The sequence below is a fragment of the Zeugodacus cucurbitae genome, chromosome 5 (genome assembly GCF_028554725.1).
Source record: "Zeugodacus cucurbitae isolate PBARC_wt_2022May chromosome 5, idZeuCucr1.2, whole genome shotgun sequence".
NCBI lineage: Eukaryota > Metazoa > Arthropoda > Insecta > Diptera > Tephritidae > Zeugodacus > Zeugodacus cucurbitae.
Genome location: NC_071670.1, coordinates 66,784,226 through 66,807,904, shown reverse-complemented (window position 1 = coordinate 66,807,904; position 23,679 = coordinate 66,784,226). Strand labels below are relative to the sequence as shown.

The 23,679-nt window shown below is 35.2% G+C and overlaps 2 protein-coding genes across 10 annotated transcripts in view; one reads left to right on the top strand and one right to left on the bottom strand.

Moving 5' to 3' along the window:
- Window positions 1-3,345: 3,345 nt before the first annotated feature.
- The window catches only part of LOC105211762 (glutamine-dependent NAD(+) synthetase), a 140,053-nt gene continuing 119,719 nt past the window's right edge, over window positions 3,346-23,679 (bottom strand). For 3 of the 5 annotated variants that reach the window (XM_054231741.1, XM_011183373.3, XM_011183372.3), the window contains 7 exons: window positions 8,811-9,247; window positions 8,662-8,751; window positions 8,439-8,604; window positions 8,150-8,295; window positions 7,397-7,646; window positions 6,234-7,328; window positions 3,346-6,158 (listed from right to left, as the gene is read on the bottom strand). In XM_054231741.1, coding sequence (XP_054087716.1) covers window positions 5,688-6,158; window positions 6,234-7,328; window positions 7,397-7,646; window positions 8,150-8,295; window positions 8,439-8,604; window positions 8,662-8,751; window positions 8,811-8,956 — 2,364 coding nt within the window. In that variant the 5' untranslated portion in view covers window positions 8,957-9,247 and the 3' untranslated portion in view covers window positions 3,346-5,687. The remainder of the gene's footprint in view (window positions 6,159-6,233; window positions 7,329-7,396; window positions 7,647-8,149; window positions 8,296-8,438; window positions 8,605-8,661; window positions 8,752-8,810; window positions 9,248-23,679) is intronic. The other 2 variants (XM_054231740.1, XM_054231739.1) reach the window with 1 other exon arrangement.
- LOC105211763 (cytosolic carboxypeptidase Nna1) overlaps window positions 17,170-23,679 on the top strand; it is a 125,633-nt gene continuing 119,123 nt past the window's right edge. For 4 of the 5 annotated variants that reach the window (XR_008471418.1, XM_054231736.1, XM_054231737.1 and 1 more), the window contains exon 1: window positions 17,170-17,632. Coding sequence is in view for 4 of the 5 variants with exons in the window: in XM_054231736.1 (XP_054087711.1) it covers window positions 17,620-17,632 (13 nt within the window). In the remaining variant the exon portion in view is untranslated. The remainder of the gene's footprint in view (window positions 17,633-23,679) is intronic. The other variant, XM_054231738.1, reaches the window with a different exon arrangement.

The following is a 23,679-nucleotide window of genomic DNA, read 5'->3' as shown; positions in this document are numbered from 1 at the left end:
ATCACTTTTGGAAGTTTAATTATTTGAATTCAATTGTTTACTTTAACTAACTGCATAATTTCCAAGTTGAAACACCCAGTCTATATTAGCCTTATAAAGTATCATGTACATTTGTTTATTATATATTTTTTTTACATTTAATTCATATTTACAAACATATACCGTTTGCTTTAGTTGTAAACAAAAAGAATATTGTTAATTTTTTTACTTTTTTATTTCGAGTTGAAGTTAATTTATTGCAAATAAATGAATTAATGAACATAAAACAGCAACAACAAGTGTAAAGAGGCGTAATTACAATTTAAAACAAAAAACAAAAAATATTTTTATTAAGTTACAACAACAACAAGTTAGTTGCGCTTGACTACATTGTAGTATATTTTAGCAGTTGATGGCGCACACTATTTTAGTTTTAAGTCCAAAGTTAACCTAAAAAAAAAATCAAAATAGGTTATATAAAAATATAAATAATTTATAAAATAAAAAAATATGAAAGTAATTGTTTGCTGCTCATAAGTCGTGAAAAAAAAACAAACTTAAAAATAAATATTTGCAATTGTGTTAAGCTAAGCTTTAATATAAATAATATTTAACAAAAAAAAAAACCAAGAAAAAAGCAAACTTTTAGTTTTGTAATTTTTTAGAGCGCCTAAGTGCCTTGCGCAAGTAAACGAAAATAAGTGAAACCACCAATTTGTACTGATTTGAATCTCTTTTGTTTAATTACTACTTACTTATAAGTACATATATAAATTACATAAAAAAAATTAAATTACTTTAATTTAAAAAATGTGTTAGTTTAATTTTCTTTTGCTTAGAACATTATTTTTTTTTTAATTTTTTTTAATATTTTTTTTTAATTTTTTATAATTGTTAAATTTTCCTAGTAATGCATTAATTTTAAGTTTAAGTAAAATGAGTACACCTAACACATTAAAAATATAGTTTTAAGTATCAAAACACACACACACACTTGCACACATACTTTAATATATACTGAGTATAATTAATAAAGGCTTTATTTACGCTAAAAACAAATAAGTTGAGTCAAATTTGCGCTATTTTATTTGCTAGACATTTTTTTGTAGGATAGTGAGAGTGCGGAAGAACGAAAAAAAAAAAATTCGAAAACAAAAATCCAAAAATTTTCGAAAAAAATTAAAAAAATGGACTACAAATTTTTATTCATATTAAAATTTTTTTAATTTTCAAGAAAAAAATTTCTAAATTATAATTAAAGAAAAATTTCAAAATTAAAATAAAAAAAAATCATAAAATGTTGGAAATTTTTTTTTAATATTCAAAAATAATAAGTTTTTAATTTTCAAAAAAAAAAAATTTTTTTTTAATTTTCAAAAATCATAAATTTTTAATTTTCTAAAAAAAAACATTATTTTTACAAGCATTTCTTGCTTGCCTCAAAACTGCATTTCGTTAGCTTTTTTGTATTTTTAATACACCCAACTCACAACTCGTAACGCGCTCTCTTCGACTCGGACTCGTTTCGCAAATCATAATTTATTTGAAATAATCGGGTTTATTGTGCAATCAACGGTGATGGTTATTACATAAGCGACACACATACTCACGCATATACACACACCCACAAGCATAGCAATAAGGCTACATTTTCGTTTAGTCGTTATATATAAATATATAAAAGTAATTTTTTTAATATAATTATTGATCGTTTTAAGTCGCATTTAGTCGTTTGGCAGCAATAAGTGCAGCAAAACAACAACAACAATACCCACCATTCCAACATTTAACGCTAACTCACCTCGTTCACTAGTAGCTCATACAACAGCAGCAGACTACTCTCTCTTAACTCCAGTCATGTACGTCTTCACTCATTTGTTGATAACAATTTAGCTTTATATATACTATATATATTTTCTAAACAAAAACAGTTATGTATACTAATCTTAAATTTTTATCTTAGTAAGTCTTAATGTTTAGTTTTGAAAAAATATTTTCCACTTTATAAATAAATAACTAGCTTTAAAAGGCATATATGCTGCCCTAATCTATATTTCTACGGCTAACGGTAATTGCTGTTAGCGTTTTGTATTTTGCATTTTTCTATGTATTTAAGCTGGAAATTTTTTTATATTATATTGATTAAAAAATGTATAATTAAGTTAGCACAAAGCAAACTACTTTAAAGTAACTAAATGCAATTTATATTGTCTTAAGTTAAGAAAAATTAGTAAAAATGAACCCATGTTCTTTAAGCATTTAAAAAAATGTGAAAGCAAACATTTTAAATAAATTATTGTGTATAAATTTATCAAAAAAAAAAAAAATAAAAATAAATGAAAAACTTATTTAAAGCAAAAAAAATATATATTTTTTGTTGGATTTGGACAAAATATAATGGTTTGGATGAACTTTTTACAAAAAAATATAAATTTTCTGGTCATTTTATAAAAAATCATCAGAAGATGCAAGTTGAAAGCCAATACTTATGACCGACATCTTGACTTATAACCACAGACAGCTCTGTACTCAATTTCAGAAAAGAAAGCCGAGCTCATATTCCCAAAGGTCATAACAGCAGCAGAACGCTGTCGGTCGCATTCTCGATTTTTAACGCGAGCCAACTTAGACGATTTAATCACGACGATCCACGCCTGAAAATTGAGAACCCGATTCCATAGACACAAAGAAAACTACAACAATAAAACCCTCGAAATCCATGTTGTTGTTGTAATGACATAAAGCATTCCCCAAATAGGTGCTCTCAACTTACCAGTACTCGTGAACGAATCTGGAAATCAGAAACGAAGCAAAAATCAACTTTCCGATTTTCATCTCGAGCCGACTTAGACGAGCCTACAAATCTGAATAATGTGAAACTGATTCCTGAGATTAGACGCATCTTCGACAACCATAAACAGATTAAATGCCTAAAACCGAATTTTATTTGAGAACTCTGGAAGGAACCACACCAAACGGTGAAAACTACTACAAATAAATCCTCGAAATCCATGTTGTTGCAGCTGTTGTTGTGCATAAAATATTCTCCAAAGAATTTTGTGGACGTCTGCCGATGTGACAGTCCTTGGCCGCATAAAAATTAGGGTCCTTTACCGTTACGTAGAACCGACTATCCCAGAAACAGCTCAAAATTCATCCGGACCCGATCGGTATATTGACGCTGAAACAATTTGGTACAACGGAAGTCGAAAATCTCAGAAAGCTCTTCAACTCGCTTGGGATACTATAAAATATTGTATTGCTGGTATTCAAAACTCATTAATCCAACAAATATCGCCAAATTACTGCTAGTAAAAACAATAGTACTGTAATTAAACGATTTCTAGAATAAATACATTTTCTCTCATTTATTTATATACTTTATTTTATTTTTCATTTCAATTATTTGTTTAATGTAGTTAACTTTTTATTATTGGTATTCAACGTTGTCTACGAACTAGTACTACTTGATAGTTACAAAGGCGTTGTTTTACTTTTACTTTAATTTTAATTTTAGTTATTTGTTTTTGTTGTTTTTTGTTGTTAAATGTATGAATTTTCTTTACAATAATAATGCTTAAGAGTTACAATATGTAAGCTAACAGTTCTGTTGTATTCTTTAAAGATGTAATAATTGATTTTTTTTTCTTCTTCTTCTACTTAAATGTTTACAAACAAATTTATTTGTTGTTGGAAAATAAATTCCTTAAACAATTCCATTAATGTCGTTGATAGTTTTCTTTTTCAATTTCAGTTTTCATTATAATATAACTAATGTGATGTTGAGAGCTAAAAAGTTGATAATTATAAAATAAATTGTGTACTGAGCTTAAGGGCTTTGGATTTTTTTTTTGTAATAAAATGTAAAGTTTAGAATTTTTTAATTCACCCAATTTTTAGAAATTAAATGTAATTTTCTGTAAATTTTATTTTATTTTTCTAACAATATTCCAAGGATCGGTGTTTATATATAGTTTTAATAGTATATGCACTATGCTTATAAAGCTTACAAAGTTTAATTGTTTACTGGTTCTTCTTAATATACAGTTTACTTATTCCATTTCAGTTTTTAAGGAAATTTCATCAATAACAAGCAAGTCTAAATGATTTTAAAATTTTAAAGAGAAATTTTAACAAAATTTTGGGATTATTTATAATGCTATATTAATAGTAATAAAATATAAATATTTAATTTAGTATTTAAAGATCAAAGGTTTTTAAAACCAAATTTATTTGATAATATTACAATAAAAGAAATGCAAAATAAAAATTAAGGACTACTAGACTTGACTTTTTAAAACTTGTTTATAAAAATCTTTTTTTTTCGGAAATTTAAGCCAAGAAACTATTTTTTAACACGAAGTATAAAAAAATATTATGTATACCTGAATTAGTATTTTGATAATTATATAATTTATAAATAACCCATTAAACTGTTAATTTTAACATTTAAGAATTATTAGGTTTTTTTTTTAAATGAATCTAAGAAAACCAAATTTAGTTAAACAATTTTAGGATTATTTATAAACAAATTTTTTAAAAGCTTGTATTTTCAGATTTTTTTAATTTAAATAAAAATATATTTTTTAACTCTATTGACTTGTTGCAAGAATTTTGAGTTATAACAAAAACAATTAGTGAGACAAAATACTTTTACATAACATTTAGAATATTAAAGTCCCCATTAGGGATCCAGAAATAAGTAGTATTGCTTTTATTTAATTTCTCAATAATGCTAAGCACACAGTGAAGTAAAGAGAATTAAAAGAAGGCTAGAGACATAGATTCAATATTACATAAGTAGTTACTACAACAACAACAATATTAATACAAGATGAAATTAAATCGTAGTTAATTAAAGCTATTAAAAACAACCAGCTTTTCTTGAGCTTGAGCCCACTACAAAATAACTTTTTTACCAAGAAACTTCTCGACCTACTATGTAGGCTTAACGTACGGTAATTTATATTTCGGACAACAATTAAAACAATTTTTAAACAGTTATTTAAAGTAGATTTATGAAAAGGTGAATCCTTAAGTTTAGCAAAATAGTTTTAAGGCAAGCAGCTTGGATACAGAGGTCTCAAAATTGTTTTCTATTATTATAAAGATTAGTTTCATTTTCAAAATAACAAATATTGGCTAAACAGGGATAACCAAAAACAATATTTTATGAAAATTTATTAAAAGCATAATAAAAATTGCAAAAAATTTAAAGTGAAATGAATTCTAGAAAAATATAGCTTTTCGATTATTTGTACACCATGTTTTGCTCATAGAATTTAAAACATATGTATAACACCGTGGACCACTTTTCAAAACTTAAAAATATTAAGGAAATTTTATTAAGAAATTAAGAAAACATAAAGCTTATTTTAATTAACAAAATTTTGAACAAAATAGAGCTTAAAATCTTACATAATAACAACAATTTGGCTTGAGAACAATTATAAAAATATATTAAAGGAACATAATAAACAAATTAAGGAAAATTAGTGAGATGTATGTATGTGTAAGGAACAAATTGCATTTCAACTTTATAGAAATTAAGCAAACTTAAGCTAAAAGCTTTGACAAAAAAATATTATTGATATACTCGTATGTAGCATGTGGTAATTAACTTTCCCTCCACTCCATCACACCCACTACCGATGCAACAGTTTCGTAGTGAGACAAACTTCGAAACGCCATTCCTCGAACCACATGTCCTAAACCGGTATACCAGTGCGATCCTTAATCTTACCGAGCACATTCACATGCACCTTAGAATAGCCACTGGACTTTTTACCCAAAGTACCCATACTGCCGCTGGGTCCAGCGCCAATACCGGCGGCGCCGCCAGCAGCGTCGATGGAAGAACACGACAACGGTGATGAGGTCTTCGATTCCAAATGTGTTGAACGATGCGAGGAACGATGTAGCGACTCGTGTGACATCAGATCATCGCTACTCGGATGCGTATGCGGTGCGGAGGGTGTATAACCGGGTTGTAGCTTCTCCACCTCATCGTCGATGGCCTTGAATTGCCAGCTCCAGTTGGCGCGATACAAGAAAGGGCGATGATCAAAGCGATTGTCATCCGGACTGTAGCTTTCGGCGTGCACCGATGGGGTTAGGACAGTCATTTTATGACGATTGATGGCGTAGCAACGGAAGAAGTGCTTCACTTTATCGGCGACCTGTGGGGAAAGCGGTTGAAAATGCAATTAAAGACTAACTTAAATGAGAGAAAAAAAATAATATAAAGTACGCACCTCCTTCGGACTCATGTCGGCGCGCCAAGTCGCGACCAACTTACAAAACATGCTGTATGGCCCACAGCTCGCCTGTTTGCGCAAGCGACCATACTCGCTGAGCTCTGCGTAGGTCATGCCCATGTCCTGTTCGTCGGTTTGTACGAGCTGACCATCCTGCAGCGGCTCCAATTCGGCTGTGGGTGGTGCTTCGATAATTGACTCCAAAACGGTTAAATTGAACTTCTCTTTCGCGTAGTTGAGGAAACGGCGCAAGTCGGTTTTCGAGATACCACCAATGAGATTCACGTCGGCCGACGAGCAATCATACTTTGTCATATAACCACGCAGCGCTTCGTCGACATTCGCCGAGCCGAGCACCAGCAATCCGCCGGGGCGATTGCGCACCCACAGCATCAGCTGCGCAAACATGTACGCCAAGACCATGCGTATGCGTGATTGTATATTCTGCAGCGCCAGATTTTGACGCGCACAACCGCCTTGAGTACGAAAACGTGGCGAGAGACCGGTGACCGCGTTGAAGATACCCAACAGCGCATTAACGGCAGTGTCGATGCTGATTTCGATGTGATAGCTGCCCAATTGACTGGCTAATTGCGTAGCGCGACGACGTGTCTCCTTGCTGGAGTTCACGCTGCCCATAAAGCATGTGACCAGCAGACGATTACACAGCGTTGCCGGATTGTCCGGTGTGTATTCGGCGTCAGCTAAGATCTTACGTATATCGTGTAGCACTTGCGCATCACCGCCTTGTACGGCATTCACGATCATGCGACACATGGAGTAGACAATAGTGGCAGAGCTGCTGGAGTCGACGCCACCGCTGAGCGGCAAAAAGAAACCACCCTGACCCGAGCGGCGTAGATAGTCCCACAACCAACAGGCGGGACCCATAGCAATTTCCTCTTCGGGTGTATGATAAATCCATTGCATGGGCGTGGATGAGCTCTTGAAAATGTCGTTATGTGTTGACATCTCAAAGTCGCAATTGATGCGCGGATAGTTGGGCGCCGAGGCGGAGAATGTGCAGCGTGAACGTTGCGACACGCGGTACGAGCGGATCTCCTCCAAATCGATGGTGGCTAAAGTTACTTCCTGCGAAACAACATAAGTTATTTTCAGCAATTAAAACAGGGAAGATTTGTAAATCCTTAGGCACTTACCACATCCTGCAGCGCAAATTGCTTGCTACGCGCCACAATTTCACCATTCATTGCTATCGCCGAGCATCCATTGAAGTAGACACGTTGTCCATCGCAACCGCGCAAATTGCTGAAGAGATAAGCGCCGCCCGCCTTGAAGCTGGCATTGCGTATCAGATCGGTGCTAATGTGCGCCTTACGCAGTTCCATGTAGGATCCCGAGCCATTGACAATGATCTCCACACCCGAGAGTGACATATCGATATGTTTGCTAAAATTTAAAGGGAAAGTGTTGACAATAGCTGGTTAATGGATACTTTGAGATTAGAAGATAGTGCTGAGAAGTATTGAGAGTTACGATCCACCTGCTACTTAATTGACAGGCTTTATTTATATTCGACCTTGGATTGGTATGACGTGAGTTCAGGAGTCGGTTGGTTTTAGTGGTAGAGAATATTCCCCAAAATAATTTTGAGAAATTCTGTCCAGTCCACAGTATTTGTCTGGATGACAACCTGTGTCCGTTCCGTTTATGAAGAATCGACTGTTGTCGGAATGGAAACCGTCCATTTATGCTGACTGTAGGTATTTTAGTCGTTAGTCGTTTAATCGTTCCGTCTTCCATACCATTTAATTATATGACTTATCCTTCATTGCATTTTAGTGATACATCTCTCCAACATAACCAAACCTACATACTTTAATAACATTTTCTTCGTAGAAATGGAACTAATAGCTCTTAGCTGGGCCATTTTAATTTAAATGAAAGCTTACCTGCGAACATTCCATAATTCCTCGCAAATCTCATAGCCGATGCAAGTGTCCTTAGTAGCGATAACGGCATCACCGAATGGCACCGACGTCTGCCCAGTGTGTTGAGAAATCATGCGTGGCAAGTAATGCTCCTCCGTTTGAAGAGACTAGGAAGAAAGGAAATATATTTCAAAGCTAGAACAGTAACAACTGTTTTGAAATGGGATCGAGAGACCTAGCAGTTCTACGACTTTGTGGTAGTTTGTAATTCGAATAAATCGACTTGTTTTGAGAGCTGAATATAACTGACCTTTGTCCACGAAGTGAACCAACGTGATTCTCTATAGTTGTCATCATCAGCCATTGCCATTTTAGGGCGTATCAGCAATATCTGACGGTTGAAAAAGGCAACACGACAATTGTAGGCAACATTGCGATGCATAACCGGCATACCAACATCGATAAGCATATTTTCGCTGCAAAAGAGGGTTGATTAAGGGTTTAGTACTTGAGTTCGCATAGGAAGTACTTACCACAGCGGCGACAGCATTATCTCCAGCAACACTTCCCACGAGTGCAGAAATGTGTCGGGCTCGAAGAAGTGATCCTCGCAGCTGTAACCACTACAATGAACATAATACAGATACCGGAATCCACTGAAAGGAAGAAAGTGAAAACTTACGTTATTTCCAATTCCGGACCGGTGCGATAGCAAGCGCCCATATCCTTCGCCTCCAGTATGGACTGCAGTATACGCGCCAAATTGCCTTCAAAGTCAAGCGCCCACTGGTTGAGCGTCGACACGGCGACAGTGATTTTGCGACCCATTTCGATGAATGACGACGACTAATGGCTTACCAATACTCGACAAAGCGAAGAGTGCGTTGCAATGGCAGTAAGAACGTCCAAGACACAGTTATCAATTCCGGTTTGCCTGTAATGGGCTTAAAGCTGACGGGCTGACGGATGATGTGATGTACGCGAAAAAATGTTAACCTCAAATGTTATTGTCAAATGTCGGCTGAGTGTGTTGAGTGGTGGTTGAACGCAATGTGGCAACTTCAGCGATTGAAGGCGCGAGAAAGCTGTGCAGGCAACAGGTGTGTCCTAGTTAACTAGCTGTAATTATAGTGCAATAAAATGGAAATTACTCCTTCAGCATGAACTGCAAAATTCAATAAATCATTGCGACTCTGCAAATGTTCCCACACAATTAACGTGGTTAAGCTCAAAATGGCGCGTCTAAATTAATAATAAATTACACGTTTTGCGAATTCCATGTGATGACGCACGCTTAGTCCTTAAAATAATTGCAACTGCAAGGATACGAAATGCCAACACAGGAGTCGCTGCTGTGACGCTATGCGACGCTTACCGGTTTGTTATTGTTTGTTGTCGTCTGGTGCGCCTCACTTTGTTGTTTAGTTAACGAGCTCGACAATGTATCGAAATGGCAACCCCTTTGCCGCTTGCCCACTTCCACCCATTCGCCGCTATCGATCAAACATTCGTCAATGGCGATTCACTTAATCGAGTTCATTATGCACACTGGGGTTTCGTGGAAATTTAGGGGGTTTGCCATTAATTACTTAGAATTAAGTTGAATTTGTGGTTTGGTATATTTAAATATTCCATTTGGAAATGTAAATATAAGGGTAGGAGTAACATCGAAACAGCTCGTGTAAATTGTATAATTAATGTGAGTTTACTGCGGTTTATTTATGGATGCATGTGAAACATATAAGCTATTTAAGGTCTATTGCACTATGTACTATAGTCTTATAGATTACATAAATTGATTAGAGAAATAGTTATTATGATTTGTAAAAGAAATATAGTGAACTTCCTAATTCTCTGTGTATCGGAACAAATTTATATAACTTCGTCTTGCAAAATCTAGTAAGCAACAGAAATCAGAATCAGAGTTCAGACGCTACTCTATGGAATATAAGCCCATTGACTTAGTTTTTTTCTTCTACAATTTGAAAAACTTTATAGGAACATCCACATCTTGTCAGATCTTGTGGAAACTGGTTTCATACACTACAAGAACGACCTTAATGAAAAATACTTTTGAGATACATCGATCCATATACTTCAAAGACTACTCCCAAAATCGGAATGAGTCACGCCTATTTACCATATACCACCACTTTAAATGCTATTTGAGTATTTTTCTTTGCAAAAGAAATTCATTAATACTTTGATATTAAAATATATGTCGAAACATCTGATATATATCTCCAGAAATGAATAAAATCAGTTTAAACCCTTCTTCAATCAAAGTATATTAAATGACAACGTTTGTGTATCCTGTTGACATAGTAATTAATGGGCCTAATCATTGAATCCGTTTCGATCGAAAAAATTTACGTCGGAATCATTGAAACCGTATCGAAAATAAAATTTACGATCACATTAAACTCATTTACCGACTCGAAGAAATACATTCCGAGGCTAATAGATGTCGCTAATTACGAAATCATTGAATCCGCAAAATCGAAAATTTTGGTAGGAATCTATCCGTTGTTGAATGAGTTGCGGAAATGTAAAATAAATAAAAAATTTGGAAGTTTTTGTGTAAATAATTACTGATGACGATCTAAATTATGTTTTAAATGGATATTTTAGAGCCAAGAGACAAAAACAAACTAAAAAAAAATAAATTAAAGATGTTTGAAAGCGATATAAAGTTGCCCCCTCGAAATAGCGATGGAATTTTTTTAAAGAGCCTCAGGCGAATCAAATATTTTTGGAAGAAATTTCACAATAGTTAAAGGTCAGATTTAATTTTTTTTGAACAAAGCAAAAGTATTTATTTTAAGCATAGACACTATATCAAATTTGTCGCTAAAGGTCGATAAAACAGTTTACGTTCTCACTTTGTGGTAAAGCAGTTTATCGACGGAATCAATGATTGCATTACCATTTTCGAAAATCGTTATCGTATCGAAATCGAATTCGCTGCGGATTCAATGATTAGGCCCAATATATAGGACAACTAACTCCCACGTAGCCTTTATTCGATTTCTATATCGAGTTTTATATCAGAGCCACTTAGTAAATATACTTCCTTGTCCTATAGCATGTTTGTAAGTTAAAAATCGGTCCATATATCCCCTTTCACTATAACGAAATAAGGACAGATTTATTATAAATAAATTTACTATAAATTATATATCTTGGATACTAAGATAATGCGAGCGTTAGAACGATTAATTAGGCATAATTCGTCTATACCTTCACTTTAACTATCGAATATTGATTTGCGATGAAATAGATTTCTGAAATTTTTGAATGTTTTCCTTCCTTCTGCAACATTTTGTCAAATAGAAATCAATATTTCCTAACACGGGTATAAGAGATGCATTTCATGGTTTCTGCTGAGTAGATCAGACACGAGTCGTACATATTTTTGTAAAAAAAAAATTGGATCGATATCGATTATACTCTGCTATCAAACCTAGATGAATTAGTGGTAGTAAGAGAGTCCTAACAGAGTAAAATCTGACATTGCAACATCGTTAGTATGACGGTTCGTAAATACTTTTCCAAAACACCATGAGTCTGGCTTCGTTTTGACGGATTATAGCAAGGCTATCAAGACTAATTAAATGATAAGCTCGGTTAAGCATCTGGTATCTATAAAAAATCCAGCTCGACTTTTCTCAGATCTTGAAGTTTAATTATTGGAATTTTCAAGTAAATTAAGATATTTCCAAAATTGCTGAAGCGATAGCTTATGTCTTCAATTAGTTCATCTAGATGACGAAAGCTATAAGATACAACTTTCCACGACATTTCAATATTATTTTGATATCTTATTGGTTGTAAGAGAGTCTGCGGGAACTGATTGAACCGCTTTTGTACTTATGTCTGCCAATGATGCACGGAAATCTCTTTTAGTATTGCTATTTGTATTGCAATGACCGTTGAACTATGCAAACATATTTGCATATACATGTGTACATATCTCAATCGTAGCATGTGTATGACACATGTCCATATGCAAAATCAAAAAAAAGCTATCCGCCTGCAAGTCCTTACTTTTTGAACAGCTGTCAGTGTCGTCACTCGACAGCAGGACGAATATGAATAAGAGCCAAAGCGTTGAAAGCTTATGCCAATAAGCGAACAAGTGTTGTTGTTGTATGTTTGTGTTGTTGAAGATATTTGCATAGCAAAAATTCAGTTCGATCTCGTTTTGCTTGTTTGTTATGCACTTGATGGGATTTATTATGTACGAGCACTTGTATGCATACTCGTATGTAATTGGAAATATGATAATCGAGTTAGCAATGGAGAGAGTCTTTGCTTTGCTTCATTGCATTTCATTGGTTTTGTTTATTTTGTTCTCCTTTTCGTATAAATTTTATTTATTTAATAAAGCAGGAAAAGTTGTAAGGGAGTCAAAGTAAAATTTAATATAAACAATTTGTCGTCGTTATATGCTTCCGTCAGTTTATCAGTTGTCAGTATATGGAAAGTGTCTCTATCTTCATCGAAATTGCGATGGAAATGTTCATTGGGTGAAATTTTGTTTTTGATTGTTTTCTAATATCCTTTTCCTGTTGTGCAACTGTGCATTGAAATTCTGACGGAAATGCCAATGCAGTCACGTCGATTGTGTTGACTTAAAAATAGAAGCACCACCCGGCTTCACCTATAAATAGAAACGTCAATACAAGTTGTGATGCGTGTCTGATATGCATTTGCGAAAAGGGTCAACAGGAAAAATTTATTCAGAAATGTCGAAAAATTTTAGTAAAATTACCGGTACCGATATTTATACTAAATTTCGTATCGTCTGGGATTATAGAAAATTCGCACAGTAATATTGGAAGTGAAATGGGTGGAAAATACATTTTGTTCTTCGAATCTCATATGGAAATTATTTCACAATAAATGGAATTTCGAACTTCGAATTAATTTCGGAGACTTTTCGAAATACATTAATACCCCAACTATACTTAATACATACTTAAAACCCCAACTATTAAAAAAAATAAAAAAATTCTAGATTTTCTATCAATTTTTGGATTTTGGAAACTATTGATCAATATTTTTAACTGTGGCCATTTCTTAATTTATCAATCATTTTTTAACCAATTTTTGAAGTATTGTTGCTTTATTCCTTAAATTTTCAATTCTATAATACTCAGTATAATCACAATAGTTCGTATTAAACTTTTTCAATCTTCATATACATACATATATTATACTAGATCTTGAGGAAATTTCGAATCAGTTTTGACTTTGTGCTTCATATTGTAATATTATTCAAAAAGTGCTACATTTAGGCCGAACCTCACATTAATTACTCTAGCAAGTTCTAGCGTGACGTTGAGCAACACCAAATGCTCCGTCAGGATCGGGAAGGACCTCTCCGAGCCGTTCGATACCAAACGAGGTTTCAGACAAGGTGACTCACTATCGTGCGACTTCTTCAATCTATTACTGGAAAAAATAATACGACCTGCAGAGCTAAATAGAGAAGGTACAATCTTCTACAAGAGTGTACAGCTGCTGGCGTATGCCGATGATATTGATATCATCGAAAGCAACAACCGCGCCGTTTGTTCTGCTTTTTCCAGACTAGATAAAGAAGCGAAGCGTATGGGTTTGGTGCGGAATGAGGACACGACGAAATATCTCCTGTCATCAAACAAACAGTCAGCGCACTCGCGTCTTGGCTCCCACGTCACTGTTGACAACAGGTGCTACTTTGGACTGAGTAGGCAATTGAAAAGTAAAGTCCTCTCTTGACGAACCAAAATCAAACTCGACAAGTCGCTCATTATTCCCGTCCTGATGTATGGCGCCGAAGCGTGGACGATGACAACATCCGATGAGACGACTCTTGGGGTTTTCGAGAGAAAGGTTTTGCGTTAGATTTATGGTCCTCTGAACATTGGCAACGGCGAATACCGCAGACGATGGAACGATGAGCTGTACGATTTATACGACGGCATTGACATAGTTCAGCGAATTAAAAGACAGCGGCTACGCTGGCTAGGTCATGTCGTACGAATGGACGAAAACACTCCAGCTCTGAAAGTGTTCGATGCAGTACCCGCTGGAGGAAGCCGCGGAAGAGAACAATCTCCACTCCGGTGGAAAGATCATCATTCCGGAGCAGATAAGGTGGATATTTAAGGTGTTACAAAGAACAGCTATGTGAATGAGACTACTATTATACTCTTGGGGAAGATGTTGTGAAAATATAGCGCAAATATGCCGATTAAGATTTTTTGAGATTATTGAGTCTGAAATAAAGTTAGGCATAATCACAAAAATGCTAAAAGAAAACAATTTTCAAACGAAAATATTTTTAAAATACCCCAAACTTTAATTCTTCTCGTGAAAAGAAGCTTGTACATTTTTGTTGTATCTGCTTCGACACGTAAACCACGCACTTTAAAACTAAAAAAGAAAAAAATATAAAACATAGAAAAAATGCAGAGGCGAACAAATAACAACAACAAAAACATGACGTTTTATCTCGAAGCGCTGAACCACGAGCCATTCAAAATTTATGCACCTTGCAACATGGTGTTGCAAGTTGCCAGTTGCAAATTACTTGCTAGAAAATTTACACCCCTTCGAAATGAATATAGAAAGCCAGCGAAATTGTGCAAAACGAAAGAACCCAACTAAGGATGTGCTGCGCGTAAAAAAGAGCGAAGCGTGGCAGAGGAATGCAGGTAGTTTTGCATTTAAGCGGCTTTGCAGCGTGCATCGTAAATTTCTGCACTATTCCCGACATGATTCACAGGTAAATCACCAGCTGACGGCGCAAGCACCACGCGGTTGCCGTCGCGGAAAGTTGAAACGCGGAGCAAATATAAATAAGCGTGTGTGCGAATGTGTGTCACGCCGCTCGCCGTTTGCGCTTTCTTTGTCATGACTTTTCACCGCGGCCGGGCAGCAACAACAACTAAGTTATCCTTTTCAGGTGCCACAGAGTGTGCAAACGCATAGAGCAAAGAGTAAACTACCTGCAACGAGCGCTTGTGAGTGTGTGTGTTTGTGGCGCTTATTTATGCAGTTCACTGGCATGATACATGTGCCACGATTTATTGTTTTCTGTTTTAATGAAGCCACCGCCACTTTGATTTGCGCACTCCGCCAACGAAACATCAAAGGATGTGTGTGCCACATGTGGCATGCTTGTGTGTTGCACATAGTAGCACAGCTATCGCATTCCATTGCATATGCTTAAGCAGTTAGGTGAGTGAATAGTTAGAAGTTTGTATTAAAGTTGTATATCCTGTACAAAATGGGAAAGTTACTGTAATATATAGTAGACTTTCATGTGCGTAGCCGCAAAGGAATTCATTGAACTTTGATGAAGGCGTAGAAAAACCCTCTTGTGAAAATATATTGATCATAATGTGTTTATACTCTCGCAACAAAAGTTGCTAAAGAGAGTATTACAGTTTTGTTCACATAACGGTTGCTTGTAACACCTAAAACTAAAAGAGTTAGATATAGAGTCATATATACCAAAGTGATCAGGGTGACGAGTAGATTTGAAATCCGGATGTCTGTCCGTCCGTCTGTGCAAGCTGTAACTTGAGTAAAAATTAAGATATCTTGACGAAACTTGGCAAAAATATTCCTTGGCACCATAAGAAGATCAAGTTCGAAAATGGGCAGAATCGGACCATTGCCACGCCCACAAAATGGCGAAAACCAAAAACACATAAAGTGTCATAACTAAGCCATAAATGAAGATATAAAAGTAAAATTTGGAATAAAGGATCGCACTAGGAGGGGGCATATTTGAATGTAATTTTTTTGGGGAAGTGGACGTGGCCCCGCCTCACTTCCCCGGTTATTTGTATTTAACTCGCAAACTAATAAAGCTATATAAACCAAACTTTCTGCAGTCGGTTCTCTTACATACCCCACCACACACCATGAAAATAGTTGAAATCGGATAATAACCACGCCCACCTCCCATACAAAGGTTAGGTTGAAATTTACTAAAAGTGGGTTAACTAACTAACGAAAAACGTCAGAAACACTAAATTTTGCAGAAGAAATAGCAGAAGAGAGCTGTACTCAGATTTTAAGATCCCTAGTAATTACATAAATAAGTTGATAAATATTTACAAAAACTCGTGTCACTAGCCGCACGACTTTCTTGAAATCTTGAAGTTGAGTTAGTCGAATTTTCAAGATGTTTTGGTGAATTAATATCTTCCCAAATCTGATATTAGCGATATATAGGTCGTATAGATGGCGAAAGCGGTAAGATCCAACTTTTCAAGTTGTAAATCACAATTATTATTATTCATCGATAATTCGTAATTTTAACGATCACACTTATCGATAATTTCATCCAAATTTAGTCTATATTTTCAAGATTGGCTGGCTGACTACAAGCTGAAAGATGGTTTCAATACGAAAGTTTTGCAATTAATCGATTATAATCGATTAATCGAATTTAATGTCCGAATATTATTCGAATTATTGTTTGCCGGTCACTTTTGATAGCTTTAAAATATACGAGTTTTTGATAATATTTTTAATACTCGCAGCTTCAGACTAAACTCGTCAACAAATCGCCGAATTTGGTTACCTCCTCATTTTGCTGTCATTAGAAGTATGAGTTATTGACATATGTTTAATTTTTTTAATATGTCAAGACTTCAGTGAGTTGAATGACATGACAAGTGAATAACTGGAATAGTTCATATAACTGCTATAACTACTACTAATGATATGAGATGGAAGCCTAAGCAGAACTGGCTGTTGCAACACTTTCTGGATTACAAAAATATATCTGTAACATGTATGACATCAACCCAGCTCAGAAGTCAATGAACCTATTTCAGGGAAAACATGTTTTATTAAAAAAAAAATCCATTAAGTCTTACAAGAATTTAAACAAATATTCACAATTTCTCTCAAACCCCAGTTGATCACTAATATTCAAGCTCATATTACTACAAGAAATTACAAAAATAAATACTTTGCTTTACTTTTTATAGAAAAACAAATAATTTGCAATTAAACTCAAATAACTTCAAATTTATACAAACAATAAATTTCCATATTGAAATTGTCAGAATTGAATACAAAATTTTCGTTTCAAATTGTCTATCTTTCAATTTTAAGTTTTTCTAATTTCTTTATCTAACTTACTGGTGTTTTAATTAAAGTCCAACGATAATTTCGGCTAAAGCAAATTAGTTAAGGTGACTTTGACGTAGAATCACATGCAATTGTCAAGCGTTTAGCAACTGGCGAAACGAACAAATCGCGGCGAACACATTTTGTATATTGATTGCATGAATTTGGATTGATTAAATGAAAAATAGTGTAATTGTGTGGATAGTGTGGATAGTGTAACGAATAACCGACAGTGGATTAACTATAAAAGGAGTCTAGCCTATCATAGAAAATATATGTACAAATAAAATTGATGAGAAAATCAACTCATAAATGTCACTAGTGAAATTCCATTACTAACACAAATCGCAATGAGTGCTTCGGGTAAGTTGTTGGAATTATAAGATTATATGGTATATATAATAGCTTTTTATGATGATCTTGTTTATAAATAACTTGTTTGGAGATTAATATCACCACTCAAATCACACTTTCGATCTGAAAATTTTAATTTGACTGAAGAAGTTTCACCTCCCAACGAAAGTCACTGGGGACTAGACCCTGAGAATATGTGGATGAGGAAGCAATTACATGTTCATTTAACATCTTTAGATATTCTCGAGTAACTTCAATTTATTTTTTCAAAATTATGATGCCGACCTTTGAAGGTTTTCTTCTGTATGAATGGTTTTTTGAACAAAAACTGGATTTCGATTTACGCAGAGCCCGAAAGATCTTCTGGAATCCACTCTTTTAGATAACTCTCGAAATTATATAAATATAGAAAACTCAAAACTCTCCCTTAAAATACTTTATCCCATCAGTTGTTGAAGATTAGGTCTAACATTATGCACGTCTCAGCTTGCAAGATAACTTGAAATTAATAATCAAAACAGTTTTCTTATTTTATTTTAAATTTTAAAATTTTATTTATTTTTCTTCCCCATAATCAAAATTATTTGTGGATTTTCCTGAGTCCCTTCTTCCCTCTTCTCTTCCTGACGTTCTCCGTTCTGCGAACCGTTTCGTTGTGGCACATCGTCAGGAAATCTGACCATACGCAGAAATCGGTCCAGATCCGGATCACTACAGTCGTACGGATAATCGGTGCGACAGACGGGACAACGCAATTTCTGTTGCTTCTGCATGCTCTCAAAACAGTTCAGGCACACATAATGTACATTCTCACAGAAACGTATGTCACGCTTAATGTATTCATAGCAAACACTGCAAGTGAAATTCTCCACACATTTCCTATTCAATTGCTCATCCTCCTCGGTGAAGGTGAGTTCCTCCCAGGTGGGATCGTAAGTATCATCGCTGTCATCGTATTTACCAACATACAAACGCATCTTACGAGACGGTATCTCTTCGTTGATATATTGTATGTAATCGTATTCGAACTCCACTTCGTAGGGTTCACCTGCAATCTCGGCAGAAAGTGATTTATACGGTCCGAGGTACTCTGCGTGGCCATCACGATTGAGTCCAAGCTTAATTGTGTAATCGATCGGCTCCGAATCACCTATGTGAAAGATACCGCGATTGATTTCAATATCATTAATGGGGTCCGCACAGAACCAATACAAGCCACTCGGGCCGCAGAGCAGAAATGCATCTGTGGCGATGTCATCGAAGTCGAAATCGTAGTAATTATTGCCCTTGCTCTCGCGTATGAACTCTGCGTGGCTGCTTTCGCAGTGAGCAAAAATATCATCGACACTGCCGGACCAATTGCATTTAGAAAAACGACATTTGCTTGACATTTTTAGATTTTTTGGTATTACTATTTTTACAAATATTTATTTATTTCTTTTTATTAAGCTTATCAAGCGCTTCGATATTTGCGGTGTGAACTACACTGATGCTGTCTACGGTAAACAGTGGAGTTTATGTTGCAGTTCCCGCAGGTAGTTAGCTAGGATCGACCTTTGTGTAACAATACTCTATTCTTTAATACGGTTCGTAGACATAGGTAGGAAATTGCAGAGGAACAAAAGCGTTCCGTGTCAATTTACTAGGAATCATTAAACTAGTGCGAAATTTAATTAAATTTAGTAAAGCAGGCATCGATTTTTTTTCGTTTTTACCATTAAAAAACTTAATTTAACTTAACATTTAATGAAACTGTGCTCAATTTACTGGAATTTTACTAAGTATTTTCTAGAGTAAGAAATTTCTCAACTAAATTAAGATTAGTTATGTAAGAAGTAACGGAAATAACGGCATTCAATTAAATGCGTTCACTCGAAAGTCGAGTCTATGAGCAGATCTGAACTCTGGAACCCATCAAGAACTCTAAATGCGATAACGTTCTTCAGAACAAATAGACCCCATCAATCATTACTAGGCGCTTAATGTTTTCAGGATTCAATATAAAACCGATATTTTGAGGTTAAGTTATCTTAGTTAATGACTTTCACTCTCTCCTTTATTTTCTTCCACCAAACACAGTATTTACTGAAGAAATAATCTAGACTTGACGGAATAACTAGGCATTGAACGGTATCCACGACAGTCGGTTCCACGATCCCTTCAAAATATGTACGAGAATGCTAAGCTCGCTGGCACAGGGTTCCTGGCCACATACCATAAAAAGAGCAAAGGGAAAGAAGAGCGGACATTCAGATATCATAGCTCGGGCAAAAGAAAGCCGGGCTAAAGCTAAAAGAGAACGTAAAAGAGCCGGGTTTCAAACATAACAGCACAACACCTGAGCTACTTTAATTGAAATTATGGCACTTCTTACCCGAATGGTAGGTACATCTTCGGCGAACCTAGCTAATGGACTGGGATAGACTTTAATAGACTTAAGAATTATTTATGGGATGCCAAGCGCTTTGTCGAATCGTGTGTTTATATTTGATCCATTAGGAGTTTTTTTGGTATCCCTGTTGTACAAGTAAGATTATCTGATTTTGAAATCTTATTCGCTCTCTCATTGTCTTATCTAAACTATTCTTACACGAGTTGGGATGTAACACCACCTTTTAAATAATCCGAAAAGACAAAAATGTATGTTCGGAATATCCGTATCTGTTCTCAGTCATTGCATAAAAGAGAAGAACTGATCCCAGTAATTTTAGATCGCTGCCTGAACAAATTGAAAAGTTACCTTTCGATAAACTCAATGTTGATTAATTGAATGTTAGTACACCGATTAAATTTTTGGTTAAATAACATTTAGAGTTCTCTCAACTATTACTTGTTCTGATACATAAAAGTGTGTTTCAAGATGGATTCGAAAAATGGTAAATAAAACTTACAACAATTTAGAACATAAATAAATGCTTACTTTAAAAAAATTGACTAACTATAACTTCCTCTTCGGAAGATTACACTTGGACATAACAGTTCTTAAATGCGGCGTTAACATTCTTAAACTATGGGAAGGTCTTGATTAATTTCCGGAGATTAATTTCGACACCAGATAGTCTCATCGGATGGCTATTAAGTGTAGTATACGTATATAAAATAGGATCCAGACCCATTATCACTCAAAATAAACGAGTATAGCTACTGTGGGATGACACCTAAAATCATGTCGCCGCTCGATTTTATAACTTTGGAGCCTTATATATTCTAATTGTAACCACCTAAGTCTTCTTAGAGCCTGCAGATCAATTCATCAAAAAGCAAATATTTACTATAATAGAAACCCCTCATCATATCCATCAAATAGGGGTTCAATACAGAAACAATAAAATAATCACATTAGTCAACAAAAGAAAAACAAATAACCTGCGAAAGAAAAGCAATAAAAAGGGAATAAATTAACCCTAATCGAAATTTCCGTGTTTGAAATCGACAACAAAGGCAACAGGAAATGGGGAACCTACAAAGCTGACGACGACACCATTAATAACGAAATTGGAAGTTCGATAAACAAATAGCAAATAAGCAGAAACAAAAGGAGAATGCGCGAAAGGGAATGGAGGAAAGAATAAGTGTGTGCGCCTAAAAGCACACAAAGCAAATTAACAGCAATAAACACGTGACAATCAATGCCGCGATTGGCGAGGAAGTTGAGAAAGAGGCAGCCCGAAGGTAAACGTTTTAAAATTACAAATGACAATGGCTGTCGGAAATAGCGATAGTTATTGACTCCATGCGATACAAGCACACACACATCTATTTTTATATACTAGAGAGGCAATGTAATGTGTGCAATAAAGCCAGTTGCCAGTTGCCAGCTGCCTGCTGTGTTTAGTGAAGGCTGATTTTGGTGAATTCTTTCGTTGGCGCTGACAACAGCCAATACAACAACACAAATTATTGCAAACATGAATTCGATGACATAAAACATGCTCCGCTGTAAGCTTCCAGTTGTCGTCGGCAGCTCGCTGAGCAATCACTGCGATAAACCAGTATTGGCGATAAGACAGGCGGCGACAGCAGACAACGTTTCTTGCAAAATTGATGAGCAAATAGAGAGTAGCAGCAGATGAAGAGGAAGTAAAAGCAGAAGAACAACTAAATCGTATAAACTGTTATTTGTGCTGATTTGTTGCGCTGGTTTAAGTGAAGAGTCGAGTGCATTTTGCTAATTTATTGCATGGCATTTGAACTGAATGCCAATTAATTCGAGACAAATTCATTTTGAATTGCCAAACATAATATTGAAATTGATCAAATATGCCGTTAGTGTTGTTTGTACTACAAAGTGAACTTAATTTCCAAAAAGATACATACATACAAGCATACAAACTTATGCCAACAAAACTGGGTTAATGGCGCTGCAGTGAACCTTCCTTTTTTGTTTTTGTTTTTGTGCATTGGAAACACCCGTTAGTCTTTAAATTACAGTTAAGTTGTTTGCTTATTGACATGTTGTGTTGGCGTTGTTGTTGTTGTTGTGCTCGTTATCGTTGGTATGTTGCAACTATGAATATGCAGTGCAAGTGAAGTATCTGTCTCTGTGGAAATGCAAAGTGTCTTCGTGTTTGTGTGAGCAAGATTTTTGTGGTGTTATGCAAGCAATTATTGTGAGAAGTGTTTAACTGTGGAGAAAGTGTAGTCAATTTCGTTCTAATAAAGTCCTCACATATTGCAGCTGCTTGATAATGAGTTTATCACTCATATTGACCGAGTATCCCAGTGGTAAGTTTGAGACTTGAATTCTAATTTATCATATTAAGATAACTAAATTTAAGGAAGAGGAGCTTTAAAGTAGATTTTTTATGTATTTTCAGTTATTACCAAAGTATTCATACACAGAATTTTAGATTTTATATATAAGGGTTTCCAAATACATTATGTATTTACCGTCTCAATACTCCGTCGTTAAAACATTTAGATTCAATTACATGATTTGGTCTCTGATATTGTGTTTTTATAAATAACAAATAAGGTGTGCTAAGTTCTAGTGAGGGTCGGCGAAAGTATTATATTAGAAAAAGAGATCCAGAATGATGTCATCTCACTATTAGGTCTATTGAACCTCGGGGAAGATATTTACTCGAGGAACATGTTTCCAGGCAATTTTATTACGATAACACCCGATTTGTCCCATATATTCGGCATAAAGTCCATAGGAACATCGAAAATCATTTTATAGATTATATGCAGGTAGGTGTCATTCCAGTACCGATTTCACCTATTTTCGCCACCAAGGTCCCAAAAATGGGCGGTTCCATAGCTTTAGTATATTTTTTCTACCAATTTGAGTGGTGCTTTAGTACACTATCTTTACTGTAAGATTAAGTGCTTCTGACGATTATCTCTTTAAATAAGTTTTCTGTATTACAAAAACCGCATAGGGAAACTAAACTAATATGCTCTGTGCAACGTTTCACGAGATTAGGTCATGTTAGATCGCATTCGATTCCACTAGACTGAAATTTGTGAAATGCCAATCTTTTGTGATGCTAACGAAAACGCGTATATCTATGAATCAAAGATAAGTCATTCATTCAGATCATTCCGTTTTCGGATGCCTCACTTCCAGTTTCAGTAACCAATACTCAGACACCCCATTTCCGGTTCCGGAAGTACTGTTATCCATATCCGTTTCCGGATGCCACATTTCCGGTTCCGTTAACATCATATTCGGTTACCCCATGAGGCTAATTTTTGCTTACAGGTCACTGACCCCGCCCAGATCACGTGATGTCACATCAAGGTCACGTGATATTTTTGTTTACATTTTTGAGTGAGGTCAATGACTCCACCCAGATCACGTAAGGACATTTCAAGGTCACGTGATATTTTCGTTTACATTTTTGAGTGAGGTCAATGACCCCACCCTGATCACGTAAGGACATTTCAAGGTCACGTGATATTTTCGTTTACATTTTTGAGTGAGCTCAATGACTCCACCTTGATCACGTGATGACATTTCAAGAACACGTGATATTTTGGCTTACAGGTCATTGACCCCGCCCAGATCACGTGATGTCACATCAAGGTCACGTGATATTTTCGTTTACATT